At 46.8% G+C, this 22,997-nt stretch overlaps 14 protein-coding genes across 15 annotated transcripts; 9 read left to right on the top strand and 5 right to left on the bottom strand.

The window, feature by feature from the left end:
- Positions 1-945, top strand: SPPG_09021 (uncharacterized protein). Its single transcript, XM_016757174.1, has one exon. It carries the CDS (start codon positions 86-88, stop codon positions 854-856), a length of 771 nt encoding a protein of 256 aa, XP_016609951.1. The 5' UTR covers positions 1-85; the 3' UTR covers positions 857-945.
- Positions 946-1,941: 996 nt separating this feature from the next.
- On the bottom strand, positions 1,942-5,258 carry SPPG_09022 (uncharacterized protein). The gene has a single exon (XM_016757175.1). The coding sequence runs from the start codon at positions 3,304-3,306 to the stop codon at positions 2,914-2,916; it is 393 nt and encodes a 130-aa protein (XP_016609952.1). The 5' UTR covers positions 3,307-5,258; the 3' UTR covers positions 1,942-2,913.
- Positions 3,784-4,259, top strand: SPPG_02423 (uncharacterized protein; the record flags this gene model as incomplete). The annotated part of the gene is made up of 3 exons (XM_016750712.1): positions 3,784-3,892; positions 3,960-4,009; positions 4,176-4,259. The coding sequence occupies 3 exons, from the start codon at positions 3,784-3,786 to the stop codon at positions 4,257-4,259; spliced, it is 243 nt and encodes an 80-aa protein (XP_016609953.1).
- A 117-nt stretch (positions 5,259-5,375) lies between the features above and the next one.
- Positions 5,376-6,787, top strand: SPPG_02424 (uncharacterized protein). Its single transcript, XM_016750713.1, has one exon. It carries the CDS (start codon positions 5,473-5,475, stop codon positions 6,301-6,303), a length of 831 nt encoding a protein of 276 aa, XP_016609954.1. The 5' UTR covers positions 5,376-5,472; the 3' UTR covers positions 6,304-6,787.
- Positions 6,788-7,048: 261 nt separating this feature from the next.
- Positions 7,049-8,642, bottom strand: SPPG_02425 (uncharacterized protein). Its single transcript, XM_016750714.1, has 2 exons — positions 7,438-8,642; positions 7,049-7,367 (listed from the first exon to the last, which is right to left on the bottom strand). The coding sequence occupies exons 1-2, from the start codon at positions 7,638-7,640 to the stop codon at positions 7,151-7,153; spliced, it is 420 nt and encodes a 139-aa protein (XP_016609955.1). The 5' UTR covers positions 7,641-8,642; the 3' UTR covers positions 7,049-7,150.
- SPPG_02426 (uncharacterized protein) lies at positions 7,926-8,756 on the top strand. The gene has a single exon (XM_016750715.1). It carries the CDS (start codon positions 8,018-8,020, stop codon positions 8,504-8,506), a length of 489 nt encoding a protein of 162 aa, XP_016609956.1. The 5' UTR covers positions 7,926-8,017; the 3' UTR covers positions 8,507-8,756.
- A 58-nt stretch (positions 8,757-8,814) lies between these two features.
- SPPG_09023 (uncharacterized protein) lies at positions 8,815-9,266 on the top strand. The gene has a single exon (XM_016757176.1). It carries the CDS (start codon positions 8,867-8,869, stop codon positions 9,200-9,202), a length of 336 nt encoding a protein of 111 aa, XP_016609957.1. The 5' UTR covers positions 8,815-8,866; the 3' UTR covers positions 9,203-9,266.
- A 3-nt stretch (positions 9,267-9,269) lies between these two features.
- Positions 9,270-10,623, top strand: SPPG_02427 (uncharacterized protein). Its single transcript, XM_016750716.1, has 3 exons — positions 9,270-9,441; positions 9,497-9,628; positions 9,706-10,623. The coding sequence occupies exons 1-3, from the start codon at positions 9,282-9,284 to the stop codon at positions 10,299-10,301; spliced, it is 888 nt and encodes a 295-aa protein (XP_016609958.1). The 5' UTR covers positions 9,270-9,281; the 3' UTR covers positions 10,302-10,623.
- Positions 10,624-11,130: 507 nt separating this feature from the next.
- Positions 11,131-12,250, top strand: SPPG_02428 (uncharacterized protein). Its single transcript, XM_016750717.1, has 3 exons — positions 11,131-11,535; positions 11,593-12,065; positions 12,131-12,250. The coding sequence occupies exons 1-3, from the start codon at positions 11,235-11,237 to the stop codon at positions 12,245-12,247; spliced, it is 891 nt and encodes a 296-aa protein (XP_016609959.1). The 5' UTR covers positions 11,131-11,234; the 3' UTR covers positions 12,248-12,250.
- Positions 12,251-12,681: 431 nt separating this feature from the next.
- SPPG_02429 (uncharacterized protein) lies at positions 12,682-14,088 on the top strand. The gene is made up of 3 exons (XM_016750718.1): positions 12,682-12,881; positions 12,949-13,547; positions 13,631-14,088. The coding sequence occupies exons 1-3, from the start codon at positions 12,741-12,743 to the stop codon at positions 13,764-13,766; spliced, it is 876 nt and encodes a 291-aa protein (XP_016609960.1). The 5' UTR covers positions 12,682-12,740; the 3' UTR covers positions 13,767-14,088.
- A 796-nt stretch (positions 14,089-14,884) lies between these two features.
- Positions 14,885-16,878, top strand: SPPG_02430 (phosphate:H+ symporter). The gene is made up of 4 exons (XM_016750719.1): positions 14,885-15,034; positions 15,108-15,355; positions 15,424-16,349; positions 16,420-16,878. The coding sequence occupies exons 1-4, from the start codon at positions 14,937-14,939 to the stop codon at positions 16,726-16,728; spliced, it is 1,581 nt and encodes a 526-aa protein (XP_016609961.1). The 5' UTR covers positions 14,885-14,936; the 3' UTR covers positions 16,729-16,878.
- A 349-nt stretch (positions 16,879-17,227) lies between these two features.
- Positions 17,228-19,280, bottom strand: SPPG_02431 (uncharacterized protein). The gene has a single exon (XM_016750720.1). The coding sequence runs from the start codon at positions 19,118-19,120 to the stop codon at positions 17,468-17,470; it is 1,653 nt and encodes a 550-aa protein (XP_016609962.1). The 5' UTR covers positions 19,121-19,280; the 3' UTR covers positions 17,228-17,467.
- A 636-nt stretch (positions 19,281-19,916) lies between these two features.
- SPPG_02432 lies at positions 19,917-20,930 on the bottom strand. 2 transcript variants are annotated; one of them, XM_016750722.1, is made up of 4 exons: positions 20,750-20,930; positions 20,655-20,681; positions 20,415-20,586; positions 19,917-20,353 (listed from the first exon to the last, which is right to left on the bottom strand). In XM_016750722.1, exons 1-4 carry the CDS (start codon positions 20,807-20,809, stop codon positions 19,953-19,955), a joined length of 660 nt encoding a protein of 219 aa, XP_016609964.1. In that variant the 5' UTR covers positions 20,810-20,930; the 3' UTR covers positions 19,917-19,952. The 2 variants fall into 2 exon arrangements, with proteins under 2 accessions (XP_016609964.1, XP_016609963.1); XM_016750721.1 differs by having other exon boundaries at positions 20,415-20,681.
- A 242-nt stretch (positions 20,931-21,172) lies between these two features.
- SPPG_02433 (uncharacterized protein) lies at positions 21,173-22,267 on the bottom strand. The gene is made up of 2 exons (XM_016750723.1): positions 21,895-22,267; positions 21,173-21,836 (listed from the first exon to the last, which is right to left on the bottom strand). Exons 1-2 carry the CDS (start codon positions 22,058-22,060, stop codon positions 21,295-21,297), a joined length of 708 nt encoding a protein of 235 aa, XP_016609965.1. The 5' UTR covers positions 22,061-22,267; the 3' UTR covers positions 21,173-21,294.
- Between the last annotated feature and the right edge of the window lie 730 nt (positions 22,268-22,997).

A 22,997-nucleotide genomic window follows, 5' to 3' on the forward strand; every position in this document is an offset into this window, starting at 1 on the left:
GCAGCGATCAGAACATTGCCTTCCCTTAGCCTGTAACGACCTCAGTTTGCTCGAATAGCACCTTCCATTGTCCTCCATAGCCAATATGTGGGGCTACAATATCACTCTTCCGTTTGTGGGAGACATTGGCCTTCCTTATATCGAAACCCGGCCAGCTTATTACAAGGTACTCTTGTTAATTCTCGGCAAACTACCTTCCTTCCCGGAAGAGGTGCGCATCGATACGAATCATTTCTGGTACAACTGGACTCTCATTTGTCTGTTTGTCTGCGCTCGGAACGGCCGCTGGTTGCCAAGGCAGAGCAACTCACACTCGCGAGTACCTGAAATCTTGTTCCTTGCCAAGCTGGCGACGTACACGATGTACTACGTTTCCGAACTTTCATTGACCAACATGTGGCACGGGAATTTTCACATGGCAATTCACCATGTGATGGCCCTGTTACTGTTTGCAACTTTCCTCGGCGACGGTCGACAGATCTGCGTAACGGCCATGGTTCCCTTTCTGATCCATGAAGAACTCTCCCGCTCTGAGGAAAGACGATTGGACCTGCTGGTTTGGTATAATGTCTCCATGTACACTGTGGGGCTCGTGGGGCATGTCATCAATAGACGGGGAATGTTCTCGTGCACGGCGCTACCTAGTCTGTGTGTGATGATTGCTTTATGGAACGTGTTCGCGAGCTGCAGAAAGGGAGAGCGGGGGCTGGATGTCTTTTGTACTTCAGGATGGGGAACGATGGTTGATGGACCGTTTGCCACGGCCGCCAGTTGGGGTTTATTGTGGTGGGTTTTGCGTGAGTGGTTGTCCAGGAAAGTAGCAGGTCTGGGATGGGAAGTCCCTAAGAAATGCTAGTTTATTGAGATATGGTTGTACGGTTGCTGCAAATAAGAACTATGTCACAGAAAGGGCGAATTTAATGATAATGTAAAAGTAGTCGCTATAAGTACAGTAGCTTCCGCAAAATGGATGACAACTGGTCGACTGCTGGCCCGTATGGTATGAAAAACCATATTATTTTACGTACACGGATTCCGAGCTTTGATTTCTCCTTCGGAAGTTCAACGGAGAGATTCTGGAAGGTCCGATATTGGACTCTAACATGGATCCACAGGGCGCTTTTGATAAGGCACGTAAATGATACAGCGATGAACATTCTCGCCGCAACGGCATGGAAGAGATATGGGGAATCACAATTTTGTATCGCAAAAATAAACGGTTAATCGGTTTGTATCAGGATCATGTGAACCTATATGGGGTTGATACTTGGAACGAGCTTCATGGTATACGAGTTAACGGCTAAGTTACGAGTACTTTCGAAAGTTCAAGAAATCTCTCGCGTACTATCCTTATGAGGAATTAATGTTGGCATGCACCGGTGTAAAACTACAATGTATCTCGCTTAGATAGCATGGAAAACGATGGGAAGAAATCGAAGTAGACCAGAATAGCTCAGAGTATAAATAGGCTAGTGGTTAATATAATCGAGAGAATAAAGAATAATGAATTGCATTAGTCTATTTGTGCTTCTAGCCGAATATACTTTGCTTTATACATCGATCCTAGGGTAAACTCTGGATAAGAGGTCATTCGAGTATGAGCTCATAATAGTCCTGTAGTATAGTGAAGTAACAGCCTCCATATTGCAAACGAGTCGGAACCGACCAAGGAAACGCCTTTATACGTTCGCACTTAAGGTGGCTATCATGTTTAGTGGGTCTTAAGCATGGGTGTATATCGCCTTTGCCGTATTCCCATCCTATACATGCCTGTACAAATGTGCCAACTGCAACGTTGTGGAGGATCATGTGAGTGTTTGTGAAAGTCAAGTTATTGGTTTTTGCCTACAACTAGACTTGTTGCACTGAGAGGTGGATAGGTCTGTTAGAAGCTATGCCATCGCTAGAGAACGTCTCTGGGGACCTTGCATCAAGAGAATAGCAAAAGAGTTATATTATAGAAGGAAACATGTGGGTCCCAAATATAGTACAGATCACACAATGACAACCTGACTTTGACCTCTAATTTTGGCCCTAACCCTTCAGCGGAATGGTAACGTAATTTATCATTTACTCCATGACAGCGCTGAAACCCTAACCCGTATTCTGGTAACAAAACTAGATCTTTCCTGGATTTGCCATGATTCTCGGCCTTACTATCGCTCCGTTGATGACCCCCAGTCCTGATCAAGAAGATCAAATCAATTTGTGGATTATGTTTATGGGTGTGTTATTTCGTATTAATCAGTTAATTGAAGTGCCCCGCCTGACAATGATTTCTAAATACCCTGCCCGCTCGTTCAGCTGGTTTGGCAGTGGGGGCCTTCTTTTTCAAGTGGGGACTCACTTGGGCATACGGATTGGCTAATGCGAGACTCACCAGTCGCCTGCGGCTGGCAACACTTGGCAGTCTTTTACAGCAAGAAATTGGTTTTTTTGACTCGAAGTCGAATTCCGTTGGAGTCCTGATTACCAAGCTCGCCCTAGTTGAGGGAGTACCTCACTTGGTTACGGACATTCGGAAGGAGTTATCGCGCAATGGATTGTGAGTTTACTCAGCTTGTAGTGGAAAGCCGACATTCGTGTGCAGTGTTTGATCGACTGTCCTTTTGCATTTCAGCACGGTGGTGTTTGGCATCGCTCCATCGTTCGCTTCTCAGTGGTCATGACTGTGGTATGGTTATACAACTCCATCTCCGTGTTATTGTACAGTGGCTCATATAAGACCTTCGCAGATCATGCTCGGTTTGGCACCCTTCATATTTCTTGCATCCTTCTGGCAGAGTTATTCCCTTTCCAGATACGTCGACGCAAGTAAGGAAGCTATTGAGCAATCAACACAGATTGCCATTGAGTCTATTCGGGAAGTGAAGACCCTGAAAGATCTCCGCGGGAGGAGTTGCCCGTAAGGCGTTATGAAGGTATTGCAACGATTGTACATTTACCCAGCAGCAATAACTTATCCAACACTGAACCACATGATTGGTGAAATGTTGCAGCATTCTTGAAAAGACCATTTGCTCTCAGTAAGAGAAACGCATTCATAGACAGTATCCCATATGCATTCCAGAACGCGGCCACTACCCTCACTGTCTGTGGTGGTCTTTCTGCGGGGGCCATGTTGATGGAAAAGGGGACCGTGACATTAGCGAACATGCTTACTGCAATCATGGGCATGTTAATGTCGACGATCTCGATCGCGGATTCTGCCGGGCTTGCTACGTCGTTTGCCAAAGGAAAATTTGCCGCCCTTTCGGTAAGAAATCTGCGGCAGTCCTCCGCACTCCTCACGAAATCCTTGTACATGTCTTCAGGTCGTCGCTGACGAATAGAAACCTCGTTTCATGTTAGACTTTTGCTCTCCTGGATCGCAAAACACTCATTGATGCGGATCATCCGGGAATTGCGTCTCGTGACTTTGAACCTAGCGTCAAATTGTCGAACGTCATATTCGCGTATCCCACCTCACCAGATCTTATCTTCGACGGCCGGTTCAATTTACAGTGGGCACCGTACAAGTCCTTGGCGCTGGTAGTGTTGTTCAATTGACTTTTCGCTCCAGAGGCGGGGTCTTAAAAACGCTATTTCATCTGACACGGGCAGGTCGGACCCTCCGGTTGCGGCAAGTCCTCCGTTTTGGGTCTTCTGCAACGTTGGTACGATGTCAACGCAGGCGAAGCACGAATCGGAGATATCCCTATCAAGCAATACCATCTCCGAAACGGGCTGCGTTCTCATATGGCTCTGGTGGGACAGGAGCCAATTCTATTTGACCTGTCCATCATGGAAAACATTGCTTGGGGCGCCGAGCATGGGGCATCCATGAAGGAGGAGATTGTTGAAGCAGCGAAAATGGCTAATGCTGATGTTTTCATCCGCGACCTTCCTGAAGGTATTGGCAACCGGACCGCTTGTCCCCATAAAGATAGAGCATTTCCAATAAATCATTTGACCCATAGGATATGACACTCGTGTGGGTCTGAAGGGAGGCCAGCTTTCAGGAGGTAATGTCATGGCGATTATCCTTGACGCATATTCTAAGTTGATCTAATGCTCTCTGGCTGCTTTCGGTTTCGTCGTCTATTTTATATAGGCCAGAAACAGGTAAACCCTTCCTCCTGGCTTGTCTTCCGATCATGATGGTATTGCTGTACTTCTCCCGCTGTTCTTTTCAGAGAATCGCCATCGCTAGAGCGCTGATCCGGCGACCGAAAATGCTCCTGTTGAACGAGGCGACCAGTGCGCTCGATTCAGCATAGTGAGCAAGAAGTCCAGAAAGCCATTGAAAATGCTTCCAGTGGAAGGACAACCATCACCATTGCTCACAGGTATGAGGATTGAATTTGCTCACCTCACATTGATGGAAAGCTTCTTTGTTGAGTCGAGCAATCCCAGACTCTCTTCCATCAGAAACGTTGATTGCATTGCGGTGGTCAATGAAGGACAAGTCGTCGAACTCGGACGACATGATGAGTTGATAAAGACCAATGGGCTTTACGCGTCGATATGCCGGCAGCAAGATATTTGATAACCGCCATAGAACAATGGGCCACCGAATTGTTCGTTCCTGACCGTCTCAAACACTTCTTCGCGCGATACATCCTGGAAAACTCGAATAGCGTAACTTTGTCGTCTCGCGTACCGGATGAGCAACATCTTCGGCTGCTTCGCTTTTTCTTTGTTCAGTATATCATGCGTGCATTCATCATAATGACTTGGAACAACGTAGATAGGCCAAAAATATATTCGAGAGCTGCACAATCCACTTGACAGAAAGGCATGCGATTGTCCTGCAGCCAGGATTAAGCGTTCAATGTAACGTCAACACACCGCGCCACTTTCACTGCTGAACTTGGCTAGCAAACTTCTGCGACCAAACTCTCCTGAACTTCCATTGCCGCGCACCATTGGACACTCACTTTCCTGTCCATAGTGCCGACTGAAAATAACTTCACATTTTAGTCTTAAGAGGAAGCCTAGCTCGAGCTTCATAGAATCTCCTCATTAAGATGTCTGTTACGATATACGGGACGAATCAGTACAGTGTCCCGTTGTAGTCTGATTTCTCACACAGCTATGTGTTGGACTATTTTCGCCCGCAAAGTCCGAGGGTTAAACAGTCGTCAAGTACGTTGTTGTCCGCACATTTTAGTATAAATGCCGTTCAGTCTCACAAGCTGTTGATGCATGCCTTGGGGTTCTATTTTGCTGTACCTGGTTGAGTGTTCAGTCAAACCATGCTGTTGATTTGGAGTACCGACTTATTTTGAAAAACTACCTGTCGCCAGTGGAGATGCTCTAACCCTAAGGCTTAGCCCAACCGTAGCCACACTAAGCCCATTCGTGGCTCGTCACATCTTTAAATTCTCTCTGCCTTTTGCCTCCATTACAGGCTGTCACCGATGAGAAGTAAGTGGGTAGTAAATAGCAGCCGCGAAAGGGTTAATATCTGCAGTTCAGATAAAGGCGCAGATGGACACTGAAGACATTTCCAATCCCGATGAGGATGGATGGTCCAGCGCAGCTTCAAGTGAATCGGATCCGACCTACGTTCCTCCTTGGTATGGGGAGGAAGCTGATGACTACGAGAGTGGCGACTCTTCCGACTCTCATTCTGATTCTTTCTACGAACGGGAGGCACAAGAAGTAGAAGAAGCGGCTATGAATGAAGAAGCTGATGCGGAAGCAAAAAAACGTTATCGACATCTACGACGATATCTAGAGACGAAAGTCGCTAACCCTCAATTTGACGAGAATCCATACATACCGAGCGACAGCGAAGCGAGTACGTGCACTGATATGGAGTATCAAGCCTCCTGGCTTGAGAGACTCTATCTACCAGATATGGTGGACGACATGGACATCAGCGCTGATGACAACGTAGCTGGTTCCTCCTCGTCTGCTGCTGGGAATCAGAACAGCGAAGAAAATCCCGCCATAAGAGAAGATGCTGACGAATACGTGAGTAGTGATGGGCTGGAAGGGCTATATTCAGAACATCTCGCCATAAGGCAGATGCGTTTTGAGCAATGCCGTACAGATTTTTGCTTGGATCGCGATGGAATCAAGCAGCTTGTCCGGGAGGCTGCGGCATTGGTGCTATCTAATACCAAGTTCACCAGAAAAGCGATTGATGCCTTGCAAACCGCGGCCGAAGATTTTCTTGTGCAAAGATTCAAGCTTGCTTACAGGCTGGCTTTGAGCAATTATAGCGCTTCTGCTGACAATGAAAAGCAAGTGAAGCTAACTGTGAAGAATTTCTGGGTGGCGTGTGCAATTATGGAGGGACGAGATTACCCGTAGCTGGTACAGCACTGTAATGTACTGCAGCGATAGATAGAGATTGGTGCATCTGAACTGCTTACATGAGGACTTTGGTGTGGCTTTTTTGGCGATCCGCACAAGTTGCCGTCTTTTATACGATGGACGCAGGCAAACCTGGTGCCTTGTGAATGGGAATTACACATAGCCAATATGGGTGCGTCTATAGTGTCGTCATCTAACCATGCAGTTGCTAAATGCCAGTCTGCCCACCCTGGTAACAGCTACTTTAAGATCTTCAGCAATTTTTCTCTGAGATTGCATACGAAACATTTGGACATTGCAAACTAAGGAATTTTCGGGTGTAGAAGCCATTTCTGGTGATGAAAGTAAGCATAACCCGAACCTGTGAGAGGGGTGCATACTTATGTCGGGCATTGAGCTGTGTACCACCATGTTTTCAAAAAATACTGCCATAGTTGCAATGATTGTAGACAAGGCTAAACGACTGCTATGCTTGAACGGTAAATAGGTCGTATAACTAGACGAGTCCAATTAACTCCCTTATTGCATATGCCACACTCTGCAAAGATTCTGTTCACGCATATGATGGGCAACATGCGGATATCCTGCAATCCAAAGTCAGCCTTTCCTTGTCTCGAAATCGGCAGTTCGCTGATCAGTAAGCATCGACATCGTGCTGGTAAAATACATCATGACAATGGGCTCATGTCATCCATAGCGTAAAATATAACTTTACAAGTGAAGAGTGGGAAGCCAAAGTGTAGTGCAATGTTTATGGTAAAGTCATGCATGGATACCAGTACAAACGAACATCAAGTTTATTTCAGGCAAAGAATCAAAGAGCGTCGGACTACACTACGTTACCCTATGAACGACGACTCTCCCTCATTAATTGCGCATACGTTGTCTTGCACCCTGTAACACGACTAGCCACAATCGCCTTAACGCAACGCTCCTTGCCAACGTCACGGCAGTTGAGATGGTCGAAACGGTGCTGGCGAGAGCGGTTAACGGAGGATGAGCAAGCGTATAGGTTGTTGGGATGGTCACTTCCGCCATTTTTGCGGGAGATGATGTGGCATCTGCAAGTATCGAAACGTATAAGCTGCTACTGAATAGAGGGGAAGGCTTGAAGAATAGCCATTCACGTACTTATCCTGCCCAGCTCGAACGACCAATTTCCCAGTACGGCCGTCACTCCCGCGACAACAACCGATGGTCTTGGCGACTTTGGTCACGACCCGTTGGTTGCTGCGTACCGTTTTACGAATCCCACAATCTACGTAGTATTGGCTACCATCCGCACGCTCGTATGTCTTCAATTGACGATTGGTGTATTTTTGGCGTTTGCACATGTTGGGTAGTTTGCGTGAGAGTGAATCTTTTAGAAGGGGTGCTTTTATAGGAATTGTGCGCACATTAGAGATTTCTGCGATCCATGTTTGGCTGACATGCTGGGATGCGAGATGGTATGAAATGATAAAAAAAATTGAATTAGTGCTACTATGCTGAATCGCTGTCGCTGATTTTCATCGACAGGATATCTTCGGATATCCAAGATATCTTGGACCTTCGGACGCGTCACACAAGCAACTACTAGTGGGTGGGATATCTAAATGAAAAAAGGAAAACAAATCTATGCTTGCAGCCAGCCCCGATGTAGGCACCCACGGAGTATAAATAACCCATCGCTTTTCTTCGCCACCTCAACTCTCCAGCACCCAAATTCAATATGGCTCCCCTCTCCCGTAAAAAAGATCTTTGCAACAAGTTCCTCGACAGCGAACTTCGACGTGCCGCCCGCAGATACGGTATCTCCGTAACCGACCGACTCAAAGACGAAGTCGCCTTAGCTCTCTCCCGAGCGCATATCAGCGACGCTCAAATCCGACGAGCCAATTCTACATATGCCGTGGTCGAGAGATCAGGACGCGCGGCAATCATGCCCTACCGTCCCAATTCCCATCGTGCACACTTCTCCGGTGGCCAACACACTCTCACTTTCGGTGGCAATGGGGATGTTTACGCCAGCACGTATGCTCGTATCGGTCCCAACCATCGTCGATTGATCAGAGATGAATTCGATTCGTATGATGCTGCGTTTAATGCAGTTCAGAGTGAGACTGCGCGGGTTCACGGGACTTGGCGGCACTTTCCCGTGATTTTTTCGCGAGTGGAAGGGTTGAGTCGGGTGCACGTAGAGCGCAATTGGGGTGGTTGAATTCCTTTTGGGGGGCGAATAGTGGTAGGAGTGGCAGTGGTAGTCGAATTGAAGAGCTTACGGATGATTGAGACGGATCATCATTAGAACGACCTGGTGGTTCATGGGGTACTGCCAATGTCTCTTTTGCTCACGATAGTTAAATACATCTGTTTTTTCCTATATTGGGTGTTACTCAGCTCAGTTATACTGTTGGTCATCAGGCAGTCGGAATGAGCGGTAACCCAGCAGCCCCCGCCACATCTAAAAATAGCATGGAGCGGGCAGCCTGTTTCATTCGAAGCTCCATTTTTTCAACGGCTGACAACTTGGTTTGCTCTCAACTTACTCTTTACTTCTTTCAATTCTTAGCTTGGTACGATGGTAATCATGCCAGACGATGACGAGCTTAGTACGATTTTAATGATGCCTGACGATGACGAGGTGCAGAAAGAAGTCTTTGCGGGGACTTTGTTTAAAGAAAGACTCGGAATTTTTCTTGGGGTTAGAAAAAGAGGATGGAGGCCGGAGAATAATAACAAGGTTGACTGTGAGTGCCATTCGTGCATGAAATGCCCACATTGCGGTCACGAGGACAAGGTGCCTGTGAAGTGTTTTGCGAAACTGAATAGATATTCATATATGCTCTTCTTTATGTACAGTGGTTTTTGCCAACGCCAACGAATGAGCCTGTGGGGTCCTGTCCGAGAGACCTGAAGACGCCCAAATTGAAAGATTTAGACTCCCACGTCGGGTGTTCAGAACATGGGAAGACGCCAAAGAGTACGAATTCTGCATGGCGCGGTGCGTCAAAGGAGAGTACATCTGTGGATACATACAGCGGAACCGAAACAAAAGCATGAATGTGAAGGAGCTAATGAATCACATACGATCGCATCATGGGCTCTACGAAAGTGTCGCTGCCGAGTTCCCTCATCTGAAGCCGAATGGGACAGGTTGGTTGTCGCCCGCGAGACTCAAATTTTGATGTATACTCACGCGATTCCTCAGCTGCTGATGTCAGTCAGCAATCCACCGAGGAAACCAACAACCATGACACACTGTCAACCGAAGAATCACCGCCTGGCAGGAACAATGCTTCACAGAGTCGCACCAGGACACCAAGCACAAGAAGCTCAGAAGGTATGTAGCCGTAGCCTTTCGCTTCCCAATCGACCCAAACGATTCAACCATACCAATACGGTCAATCTCTAACCCAGGCAGCAGCAGCTCACACCCCACGACGCCACCACGACGAACACAAGCGTCTCGAAGCTCCAGCACTTCCACCACTGGCATCACCACCATTCCTACACCGCCACCATCCAGCGAAAAAACTGCCATGACAAGGCGAGCGAACGGTCAATCCCCCCGGGCAAGCTCGGAACCTCTACCAAGCAGTCCCGCTTCATTGGAGACCTCAACAACAGCTCAGCTCCGGTCGCGACGCAAGGACCGCAATACAGGATCAACCATCACCAAGCCTGATAGCTCAACAGCGGAAGAGAGTACTGAGACACCAGGTGATAAACAGGCTAGGAGGAATGGCATGGGGTTGAACCTCAACAAAAAAGGCAAAGAGTCTGTTAGTCCAAAAAATCTAGCAAGCGCTTCAAATGCGAACATCCAGCAAACAACAAACGATGCCGGCACCCAACCTTCCACAAATCAACCTGAGTCATCCTTACTTACGCAAATAACAGACCTTGAGGCAAAGCTATCTGAGCTAAGCGTGGAGTTTTCCGATAAATTCCACGCGCTACAAACTGAGATTGAGCGTTTGAAGAGTTCGCACCGCCATGCTATGCGTCCGTAATGTTAACATTGAAGAAGATCAGACGTGATGAGGCAGTGTGCAGATATCTATTAGCTCATCGCATGAGCCGTTCTTTGTCAAGTGTATCTATACGCCTTATAGTACAGTTGCTGATCAGACGTGATGATCAGTGTGCAGATATCTATTAGGTCACCGCATGAGACGTTCTTTGTCAAATGTATCTATACGTCTTATAGTACAGTTGCTGAATCAGAAGAGAAAGCAGTTCTTTGTTTACAATTATGATGCCTTGTCGAATGCACACAGAAACCATGAGTACCTTGCCAAGTCTCGTGTTTATGGTAGATTAACTTGCCTGAGCCATGGTGGAAACATTTCTATAATAATTCCCTTCGGGTGTAGAAGCCATTTGTGGTATCAAAAAAAAAAAAAAAAAAAAAACCATAACCCGAACTTATGAGAGGGCGGTATACTTATGCGACATCTTGTCACCGTGAACCACCACTCGTTCACAGTCTCGATCCTTTTGGCGCTATTTTTCATTGACGGACCTTCGTGCATCAGCACTTCCGCGACAAACGACACAGGGTCAATACACCATGACATTTCCGATGAAATCAAAGAATGAATTCCAATACAATCTGTTCAGACATAAAATGGCTGCGGCAGAAAGTTGCCACCTATAGCATAATAAAAAGAACCATAAAATCTAGCCCTTACATTAAGACTATTTGTCTATATGTGTTTACATCCGTGTGCATTTGGGGCGTACGTGCGTGTGTGTGTTTGTAGCACAGAGGAAAGAAGCGTGGATTGCAATCTCCACAATCTCGCATGTACAAAAGAGGGCAGAGTGCGAGCGTACTCATGAAAGGAGAGCAAAGGCGAATATAGAATGGTACTGTTCACCAAGGACGTACACGACACAGAAATCACTTGTGCTGTGCGTTGCTGAAAGCGATCAGGAATACGATGAGCATCAAGATTGAAGTTCTTTGGGGTCCTGAACCAGAGGGCAAGTTTATCACCCTGCCACTGGCGTCCGGGCGGTTTCAAAAGATCTTATTTGATCGCAGTTTGCCAAAGGTTCTTATTGTGGGAGAAGGCAAAAACTTCACATTCACAGCCGCCTTTGTAGCGCTCAGACGATCCTTCGAGAACGTCATTACAACCACATGGCCAGTTCTTTCGCCGGATTGGAGTGAAGTGGTAAAGACTGCCTTGTCGAATGCGCACAGAAACCAAGAGTTCCTCGCCAAGTCTGATCTTTATGGTAGATGAATTTGCCTGAGCCATGGCAGAAACATTGATAACAATCTCCTTTCACTAGATACCACGTCATTCACCGTTGAAGAAGTATATACTCGCTACGGAAGCATTTTTGGTGTATCACCTTCCACTGGTCCAACCTATATCGGAAATGTCAATGCGACAGAACTTGAAGAACACGACAATATAATTCACAGTCATTGCGAAAACATTTTTTTCCAGTGTCCCCACGACGGGCAATCGGGAACCCAGCACCTGATTGTGAGTTTTATGTCGAGTGCCGCGCGGGTGCAGAAGGCTGGGAACTACCTGTTCCTTGGAATCACTAAAGATGGACGATATTCCAATGTTTATGGCCTTCGTGAGCTTATTGAAACATCTGCACCAAACATCGGTTATCGGTTGGAAGGGGTCGATGACATTACTATTCAAAAGATACTGCATTTTGGGTACAGGCATCAAGCAAGAAGAGATGAAGATGATATCCATGACAGAATATTAGCGCATCATGTTACGCTTGTTTTTCATAGAGAGGTTGTTTGGTTTTGCTTGAACAAACAGCCTTACACGATGAATATTAAATCGGCATTTTTTCAAAGGACTCTTCCAGTAGCCCAGTAAATGCAAATGATTTGAGTGACGAGTTTGCCTCGAGGCTCAACATTAGAGAACCTCAGAGAAGAACCGGGATTGAATATTCTGACGATGAAGGATAGGAGGTTCAAAGGGAAAAAGTTAAACGGGAATGAAGGGTGGTCGGCAATCATCATTTAATGCTTTGTAGAGACGGCTAAACCAAATATAATAAGGGGCTGGAAATCGGTGGACAGCTGCTCTCATAGACACGCCGATGCTTGAATAGAGACTGATGCAGTCAACTCAATCCATTACACATTTTCCTGTTTTCACTGGCAGCTGTTGCATGTTCGCTGAATCGATTTGACCACGCCTCCGAGCACGCTTCGGTTAGGACAGTTTTAGTACCACATACGCATGCATGGTTATTTTTAGGGTTAAGAGTGTCCAATGCGTAAGGAGCATTAGGCAACAGAACGCCAACCACTTCAGTTGTGAGTTGAATTGCCCGATAACGTAGGGAAGACTTTAAATCGGAAAGTTTCACTGCGTATGCATAAAGCGCACAGTAAGCAGTAATAAATAAAGCAATGTCGGACAAGAGCGCGCTTTGAGGATGACTCAGGTCGAAACATGAAAAGCGGACCTTTTATAAACCTCACGACGCAAACAGTAAGCCATCATCAAATCAAAAGTATGGACGAACAGAAAGTATCTGAAGCCAATGTTCTCATCATATACGGCTTTGGCAAGGATGAGAATATGCCGAGTGGGGTACGGCCGCAATCCATATGATACATGACAAGTTGCATTGTTCCTGCTCATTTACCTTTTACTACAGTCTGGTTTCTGTCAAAAGGTAGAAACCTTTGCAAGAGCGACAAAAATCCCATATGAGCTCCGCGCAACTCTGCCTGATCGTGCGCCGAAAGGAAAGCTTCCTTACATTACTTTCGGAGATGAAACTGTCGCGGATTCCCATTTCATTTTAAAATACGTCGTCCAGAAGCGTATCTCTCGGGATCTAGATGCCTCTTTAACTCCTTCTCAAAAGGCGGACTCCCGCGCTTTCCAGTCATATATTGAGGAGCATTTGTATTCGTGTATTTGCTATGAGAGGTGGATGGTAGATGCCAATTATCAGGTTGTCGTCCGGGAGTCCTTTTCGGCAGCTCCGTCAGTACTTCGACCATTGTTGGGCTGGTACTTTTGGAGAAAAGTGAGGTCCGGATTGTGGGCACAGGGCGTGGGAAGGCATTCGACTGAAGAAGTCTATGGGCTTCTGGAGGACGCTGTAACCCATCTCGCGGCAAGGCTGGAGGTTCAGTTTGACATCACTGCGGACAAGTCAAGACACATTTACTTTCACGGAGGAGAGAGCCCCACCCAGATTGATGTCATTCTTTATGCGTTCCTTGCCAACGCTATCGCAACTGATTCGTGAGTAGTGAACCTGTGACTACGAAAAGGCCAGCGCATGTTTGGCTTTGGCTAATAATGCAAAATCCTTTCCTCTCTACCAGCAATCCGTACTTTAACAAGCTTATGCTTGCCCAGCCAGCACTGGTGACATTTACAAGACAAATGACGACTCTTTTGTTTCCCGAATACACAAAGGTCTTGGAAAAGCTAGACGCTGGTACTCTTGCGAAAGACTGAAAAAGCAACTCTTGACGAGTTGAAAAGCGGCTGACCCTTCGATCCAACCACCAAGTGACAAAGCCGTTCGTTCATCATATGCCTTATGTAACTTACACCACAAGTGTAAAAATAGATTTGGATGATGGATGGATGTAAAGACAGAGGGAAATCCGTTTTGGGACCTCTGCACGTGCTGTATGAAATTCTCTCCCTTTGAGTACCGAGGGATGGACAACGTGGAGGAGTTTGTGCTCTCGCTCCGTCAAGTAGAATCAAGTGCATCTATTTTCTTTTGTGTTTGTGGAATGGTGTGGGGAACAATTCGAAAATCTCTGTGGAATTATCCATCTCAGTTTGCTTCTGTTCTTGTCTTACGATCCGCATGTTCTCTTTTTTTCGTAGCGGCTTTGAAACAATGCATGCAACATTTCATAGTGACCAATCGTATATTGCATATTTAAAGTCATTGACACATTTGACATGAAATTGGCGCCCAACACAAAACTTTAAACGTATGAAAATGGATATCAACCAGCCCTCTATTCAAACTCCTCACCGCCTCATCTCTCTTGAATCTACAAAAGCGGGCTTTTGGCTGTTTCCCATGTCCGATTTGTGTTTTTTTGACATTTGCTTTCTGTCCAACCACCAACTTGTGTTTGCATGCTAAAAGAAGAAAGAAAAAAAAAAAAAAAGTTGATCGGCCCTCCCATTCTGCCAAATGCTTTAATCCACTCGGGCGAGGGCATGGCAGCATGTGCTGAAGTTTCAAACGATAAAAAGCACTCGAATCACATCTGTTAATGGGATAGGGTTAAGAATGTTAAATGTTCTTGTAGAAAAAACGATTCGAATTGTCCAATCGAATGTTCCTGTTTCCAAAATGGGGCGTATCAAAAGAATTGAGAAAACATTTTTTTCTGCCAAAAGACAAATCAAACCGTTTCAAAGAGCCGCGTGTTCTGAGATATGTCTGCACGTGCAGTCATTCTGGCCATCGGTTGGTCATTGCGTTGAAATGTAGATGAACGAAGTGTTCCACTTTTCTTTTTTTTTTATTCTTTTTCTTTATTCAGCTTCTGTGGTCAGAATGGAAATAAAAGGCGGACCCTCGCTCGGCCTTCCCTGGTTTCTTTACCCTACCCGTCGCCTTGTCTACCTGCCGATCCCTCATCAGGTACCTCAGAGATGGCAGCTACACGGCAAAATGCTTTCCAAGCCCTCGATGAGGCAAAGTTTGGTCGCTCTCATGTGCGCGCGGTCTTGGTGTCTGGTGTCGGTTTCTTGTATGTTCAACATATCGCATTTCTAAAAACGCAATGGGAAATGAAATCTAACTTGCGTTTTTGGTTAATCCAGTACTGATGCCTACGATATCTTCATTATCGGTCTTGTTGTGCCAATGATCGGTTTTGTATATTTCCAAGACAATGGCGGCAAAGTCCCTACGTTCCCTGGGTCCAGTATCGATTATGACGGTCTTATTAAGGGTGTTTCCATTTGGGGTACTCTCCTTGGTCAATTGGTCTTTGGTATTCTTGGTGACAAGTTGGGTCGTAAGAAGGTGTATGGTGTGGAGTTGGGTATTATGATTGTGTCTACCATTGGTAAGTTTTCCGGCATCAATTAATTACGACAGAAACGATGAAAATCTTAACATTACATTTTTTGCCAGGGTGCTGCTTCGCGTCCAACACTGCCCGTGGTATCGGTATTCTTGCTATGCTCGGTTTCTGGCGTTTCTGGCTTGGTTTCGGTATCGGTGGTGACTACCCCGTTTCCGCTATCATCACCTCAGAGTTCGCCACTGTCAAGAGGCGTGGTCAAATGATGGCCATGGTCTTCTCCATGCAAGGAATTGGTATCTTGCTCGGAGCCCTTTTCGCCTTTATTGTTCTTGCCTGCTTCAAGAGTGCGCTCACCGATACATCAGACCCTCAAGCTTACCTCTACTTTGACTACGTGTGGCGTATTTGCCTTGGTCTTGCTGTCATTCCCAACTTGTGCGCTATTTACTTCCGTCTTACCATCCCTGAGACACCCCGTTACACCGCTGCCATTACTGGAGATGCCGAAAAGGCTGTTCGAGACTCTGAGAGATTTGTCAACGGAGGTGCCGACACTACTGGCATGCACACCCCAGCCACTGGCGCTGTCGTCCCCGCAAAGAAATCCAACAGTTTTGCCGAGTTCAAGGCATTCTTTGGAAAACGGGAGAACTTCAAGCTCCTTTTCGCCACATCCCTCTGCTGGTTCTGCCTTGACGTTGCCTTCTACGGTCTTTCCCTCAACAACTCTGTCGTCATCAGCAACATCGGGTTCAAGACCGACAAACACTCGTCGCCATACGATGTTATCCACGCCCAGGTCGTCGGAAATGTTATCATTGCGTTCTGTGGAACGGTTCCAGGTTACTACTTCTCCGTCGCATTCATTGAGAAGATGGGCAGGAAGAAGATTCAATTGATGGGCTTCGCCATGTGCACGATCATCTACGTCGTTTTGGCTTCTGCATACAACAAGATCCTCGAAACTAGCACAGCTCTTTTCATCGTCCTCTACTCTCTCGGCATGTTCTTCAAGAACTTTGGAGCCAACATGGTATGTTGACACCACACAGGCAATTCCATCCGATAATGTAACCATTGCTCATCTTTACTGTTCTGCGCAGACCACCTTCATCTACCCTGGAGAAATCTTCCCCACCCGCTTCCGATCCACTGCGCACGGTATCTCCGCTGCTGCTGGTAAGGCAGGTGCCATTCTGGCCGCTCATGGTTTCGCGAAATGGAAGGCAGACCTTGGGCTTGACGGTACCTTGGGTGTGTTGGCGGGTTTCATGTTCATTGGTTTCTTGACAACTTTCCTTTTGCCTGAAACGGCCGGCCGTAGTCTTGAGGAAATTAACAACGAGGGGGTATATGACCCAGAACACACACATGGCGAGAAGGAGCGGGATGTAATTGAAGTAAAAGCCTAATGTATAGACTGGTCTCTAGCCATCTTCGCATAGCTTGCTTGTAAAGTTGCCGCCGTAGAGGCAGGACTATTGCTGCCATGTTTGCCTTATTATCTTTTAAATAATTTTCCCTAGCGTATATTTGAGTCAGAAATAAATCCTCATGACCCATATTTCCTGTCGAACTAGTTTGAAGAGTACTTTTGTGTGCAGGTTGCTTGTAATTGTAATCCCACATTTTCGTTCGCAGATCTTACAAAATTGTAGTTGTAGTTGTAAACTGTGGCACAGTAACATTCGCCCCGCACCCTCTAAACCACCTTGACGGTCGCATGCCAAACCAGGTTTGCAAGGGACTAATGTAATTATAACGGTATGCCTGCGTTCGAGGAATTGACTTCATGAGGTATATTCATCCTCTCATAGTTAAAAGGGCTACTGAATCATTTAATGACCAACTGCGCCATGCTCTGGAAGACGGGCGATTCGACAACATGTTCATAACACTATAGTGCACGACAAAAAGAATTTCAAAGCATCGCCCTCTCAAGCAAGACTTGGTTGCAACAGATTTCAACAAATGCAAAGAAAAATTCTCTCTATTTAGTTTTATGGTACACTTTTCACAAATATGCACCGCTGTATCGACTGACCAGTAAACTATACATACGTCTATTGTAAATGACTATCAAAGAGTCGGTGAGCTACTAGCAGCGCCGGTGTTGAGCGTGAGGGGGCGAGGTCATTCGTCATGGACTGTCTAGTTGGTGTTCTTTTGAGAGGTGTTGTTGTTGGCCGTCTGCTTGTTCGCGTTTGCTTGGCCGTTCTTCTGGTTGTTGTTCTGCTTGTTATTCTGGTTGTTATTCTTCTTGTTGTTCTGGTTGTTGTTATTCTTTTGAGAAGCGTTGTTGTTGGCCGTCTGCGTGGTGTTTTGGTTTGCGTTTGCTTGGCCGTTCTTCTGGTTGTTGTTCTGCTTGTTCTTTTGGTTGTCCTTTTCGTTGTTGTTCTGCTTATTGTTATTCTTCTGAGAGGTGTTGTTGTTGGCCGTCTGCGTGGTGTTTTGGTTCGCGTTTGCTTGGCCGTTCTTCTGGTTGTTGTTCTGCTTATTGTTATTCTTTTGAGAGGTGTTGTTGTTGGCCGTTTGCGTGGTGTTTTGGTTTGCGTTTGCTTGGCCGTTCTTCTGGTTGTTGTTCTGTTTGTTATTCTGCTTGTTGTTCTGGTTGTTGTTATTGTTTGCAAATTTGAGGTCGATGGCCACACCCTTCCCATTCAAGACGGGAGTAATTGGTGATTTAAACCCGAGTAACCCCTCACAATTCAAACCATCCGCTCCAAAAGAGTTTGCAAATCGTGCCCCAAGAAAGGTAAACAAGTTGTTGCCTGTGGCGGGATCCGGCGTAGTTCCTTTGATGGTCAAACCTTTTTGACTCTGGATTACAGGCGGCGCAACCTTGGCAAAGTTTTGACAATATGTTTTGGGGTCAGCGTCTTTAAGCGTCGCAGCGAGAGTTTGACCGACTTCTTTGCGGTAGGCATTGATTTTGTTGAGATTCTGCTTGCCATTAACGAGCACCATCGGATCATTGGCGGGTATTAGGGCGACGGGAGCTCCTTGGAGGGAGGCTTGAAGTTCGTCTGTACCAAGGGTTGCGCGCTTTGCGCCAGGATCATCCAAGGCGGACACGAGGAACGGAGTGCATCCGATAGCAGGGTCCAAAAAGGCTGTGAGAAGAGCGTTGTCGGAACCATTGTTAATAACTTTGGCTTTCTTTCCCAGTTTTTTCCTGTTGTCTGCTGTATCCTGCGCAGTAGTTTCTCCAACTTGGAGGTATTGCGTATTTACATTATCTGATTGGTCCTGGTCGATAACGGCGAACGATCGGACAGTGGGGCAGGTGGTACCGTCTTTAGCGTTACCGAGTTGGGGAATCTTGGCTTGCTTTTGCGCTGCAGCAAAGAAGCCCGCTCCGTTGCAAGAAGCAAATTGACCGAAAATGCTGTTTCCGAGACCATTGACACATTTGGCTTGCTTGAGCGAACCCTTTACGTCGACAAGCTGGAGATTGTCTGCATTGGTACCAAACCAAATGCCAACAATCGCATTTGCGGGAAGGGTGGGAACAACAGGTGCAATGGCGGGTTTGGTCCCTTTTGTGATGACGAGAGGAGAATATGCAAACAGTTCTCCAGTGGCGGGATCCAGGATGGTGGCCTCTACAAAGCTTTGTGTGTTTGGATCAGACTGCTTGCAGCCGCCAGCGAGTTCGTAAGGGGTAGCTAGCCCTTGGGCGGAAAGGGCATTAGGAGGAACCGTGAGTGTGCATGGCGCTTTTGCCGCTGGGGCCGCCTGGGCCTTTGCGGTAAAGAGAAGGATGCTACAGCCGAGGATAACAAGGATTTTGTTGAAAGGCATGCTGCCTTCTTCAAGGTCGGAAGGAAAGGTTGTTGAACTCTGGTGTGTGCTTCTTGGCAAAAGGCAACCATTTGTATTTTCATATTTATGTGCATCGTAATTAAAAGTTCAATCAGCTGTGGGAAAATTGGAGAAGAAGAGGAGATCCGCGTGAGAAAAAAATAAATTCCAAAATCGAATTGCGAATATTCCCACAGGTCATTTAATTAATAAACCCCTTAGAAAGACTCCCCTGAAACACGTCTGGCTGCCTAAGCCGTTGTTGATGGAACTTCTAGAGATAAAACAGCTCCGCAAAATAAATTTAAACAAAAGCAAGGCATGAAGCAGGAGATGGACAATGCTTACAGCCGAAACAGCCAAACCGACCGTCGGGTTGGATTGCACACAAGAGAGAATGTGACTTGATGATGACGATGAGTGGTTACGCTCAAATAATATGGCTCCGATGACCGCCGATTGCCCTTGACAATCAAGACGAGCACATTTTACCCATTAAACTCCCTCTCGGCAATTGCCAGCCATGAAACAGCATCAAGATCGTACCAAACAAAATGAACACAAGAGTTGATTGTATGACGGAACAACTCTCGCTGCAAAACACACATAGTGACCTTGACAATGCAAAGTATTCACGTGAATTCAACCTATGAACGGCGAACGGCCGCCGCTTATGAGACTTTAGGGGTTTACTTCACACCTAGCATACTGCTGTATGGGACCATGTTCTGTGGTTTGAGGATGGACTTGGACAAAACTGCCCCCGCTGAGGGATAGCAGGTTTCATACTTTGTACTGGGAGGGCGATGCTACGTCCGGCAAGGTATTATTTTTATGAGACATCCTCATCGGCCGCCTTTCGCCGTCGTTTACTCCTCCTTAGACCAGTCGTTTCGTCATCATCATTGGACTTTGAGGGACGCTTTTCCTCCTTCTCAGGTATTCCATCTTCTTCTGTGACAGGAGTGCCCGTGTCATTTCCATTTCCTTTGTCCTCACCCATCTCAGTCAGTCCAAACCGCTTCCCAATGCACCAAGCCCACACAGCGCGCTCGCATTTTCCAGCGGTCCAATTATCGCTCCCTTCCCTCTTGTTTAATTCGGCAGCTTGAGCGCGCAGCTTCTCCAAAAGGTTTTTATACGCAGGTACTGTATATTGAAGTTTAGCGGAATAGAGGGACAGTGCTTCGTCCGACATGAAAGGGATACTCGGATTATATGCAGACAGAAGAGCTGGTAGTCCAAATGCTTAATATTGCAAAAGGTCGTCACACGTTCATGTTCACGAACTCACCAGAAGCGGTGGCTGGTCCGACACCTTTCAGCTTTGCCAATTCCTTCAAGGCGGCTATTATAGATTCATCAGATTCTTTAACTAACGAAAATCCTCTGCGAGAGGCCCCTACAACAACATCTGGTGGATTGGAGGACACCTGCGCAAGAAGGGTCGGCCGAAATTTTCCCCTCTGAAAAAATATCGCTCAATCCCCAACACCTCATCTCCCGAGGAACACGTCATTCACAGAAATCTTACACTCAACTTCCACTCCATGACTTTGACCTAAGAGTTTGAAAATCGGAACGTGAAGCTCCCATCACCTTCGCCCAAAAGACCCAAAGCTAACCAACCAGCTCGTCCCGCGTCAAGCTGCCTCGTTCCACTATCGCCTTGTGAAGATCATTCCACATCCACTTGTCCAGCTCCTGTAGTTTGTTTCCTTTAGCAACTTCCTTGGAGGTACATAGAGCTCTAAGAGCCGAGGAGTAGGAGGCATGCGCATTTTGCCAGTCGGTGGGAAATGAAGGCGGCATTTTGACAGAGATCGCGACCTGCTGCTGCTTCAGCCAAGCCTGTCTCCGAAAATGTCACGTGACTTGCCTTGTGCTAAGATCGTTTTGCATCGTCGTTGCCAGTACTGGCCTGTCGTCAACAATGGTTGACCTATCCAGCGATGGATTGGATATTTCTCATATATGAGTAACATGTTTGTCCACAATGACCTCGCTTGGATGAAACACGAGAGTATGCACAACGTCCACATATTTGCGTTCTCCGTTTTGACAGGGTATTATATTTTCATATCACTGCGATATACTATGACATATGATACTCTAGGATATTGTAGACAACGACCTACAGGCAATAGTGAACAGGTACAAACTCCTCCATTCCCTCAATAGCCCAGCTTTTGATAAATGCCAGCCGCCAATCCGTCAGCAATGACCTGACTCTGCTCCAACGCCTTCGTAGCCAGCCCATATCCCTCCTCATTGCGGTGCTCAATGATGGCTCCGGCGGCTCCAATTGCTAGGTCTTCGTGTTCTTTCAACAAAGCGAATATCTTGTCCTTGGGATACGCAGGGGGATTGAAGCTCTCGACCACTGCAGAAAGCTTCTTGGTGCCATCCAGTAGGGTCTTATACAATTCCTTGACTTTCTCCGTGTTCCCAGCTTTTGTTTCGTCCGTGATCTTGGAAAGCAGGACGATATGTTCCGCAAAGAGCTTTTCGAAAGTGCCGACATCCGCGTCCGGGTAGAAAGATCCAAGGAAATTGGCCATCTTTGGTGCAATCTCAAGTGCTTTAGGTTTGATGGCGTTAGCGAGGTCCCAGTTGTCGCTGCCAACAGCTATGGCATAATCTCCTGTTGTGGCGACGTGCGCTACCCAAAGGAACCGAGCTTGACCTGTGACTTTGACGGCCAAATCGACAAGTTCTGTACGATAGGCATGAGTATTAATAGCTTTGTTAACAAGATGACCCGTGACGCATACCATGTCGCCTATAAACAGGTGTGGAATTCACCAGTGAACACGACAAGAGAAGAAAAATGGAGAGAACTGCGTTCTTGAGCTGCATGGTGTCGGTAGTGCTGTCTTTTATGCTCGCACGTCTGCTTACTGATTGACTTGAGAGTTGCTGACAGAGGAGTACTTTCATGGGAAAATGGGGGATTCGGAACGCGACCTGTTTTTATAGAGGGAAATGGCAAAGTGAGGCATTGGCACATCTGGCCTGGCGCAATACGGTCCGGCGTCGAGTAAGCCCCTCCGACCGCGATGCGTCAGGGTGGAGAAACAATTTCATGAGGTGACCTCCACATGAGCGTATCGAGCAGCATCGTGCGGAACCGGTCGCGATTTCGGACATATTCTCACACACATTCATCTTGCGGGAACGAAGACGACGGAAAAAATCCCAGTACGTAAGGTATGCATCGATCAAGGGGCTCGTTGATCCTTGACTGCCACAAATTGCGGATATCCACCGCGTTCTCTCGTCATCAATACGATGTAAAGTGTCGATGAACGGACACTCAGCAACGTTAAGCACGTCAAGTGCCTCCAACAGTCCCTGAAGAGATTCCATCATCTTTCATATCAGCTCGAAGGCATCATTCATGAGAGATCGAGTGGTCCAGTGGTCGCTTGACAAAATAACCCGCGTGGGCAGGACAATGATCGGAGAGTGGGGGAGCGGAGACTGTGATGACAGCAGCGGTCTCCCACAGTGATCCCTTGGGTAGCGAAATTAACGCACCTTACTTAGCGCTTAGCATTTGATGCTGGCTGACGTAAGATTGGGAGACTTTCAAAATAAACGTGTTGCTCGCGAGAGAATATTGCTATAATGCCTTTGCTTTGCCTTCCCTCCGAATGCCTACGAATATTTCCCCATGTAGATGGACTGGTGTCATCCCCGGTGAGAAAACACACGTCTGCATCTCAAGCCGCATACACACTGAATTCAGCCTGGGTTGACTGCCACGTCACCCATCAACAGGAGATGACCACTGCTTCTCCAACCCCCGGTAGATTTGTGTCTTTTCCTGCATCATCGCTCGCGTGGCCTTCCGGGGTTCCTTCAAAAATGCACG

Source organism: Spizellomyces punctatus (genome assembly GCF_000182565.1).
Source record: "Spizellomyces punctatus DAOM BR117 chromosome Unknown supercont1.4, whole genome shotgun sequence".
Lineage (NCBI taxonomy): Eukaryota > Fungi > Chytridiomycota > Chytridiomycetes > Spizellomycetales > Spizellomycetaceae > Spizellomyces > Spizellomyces punctatus.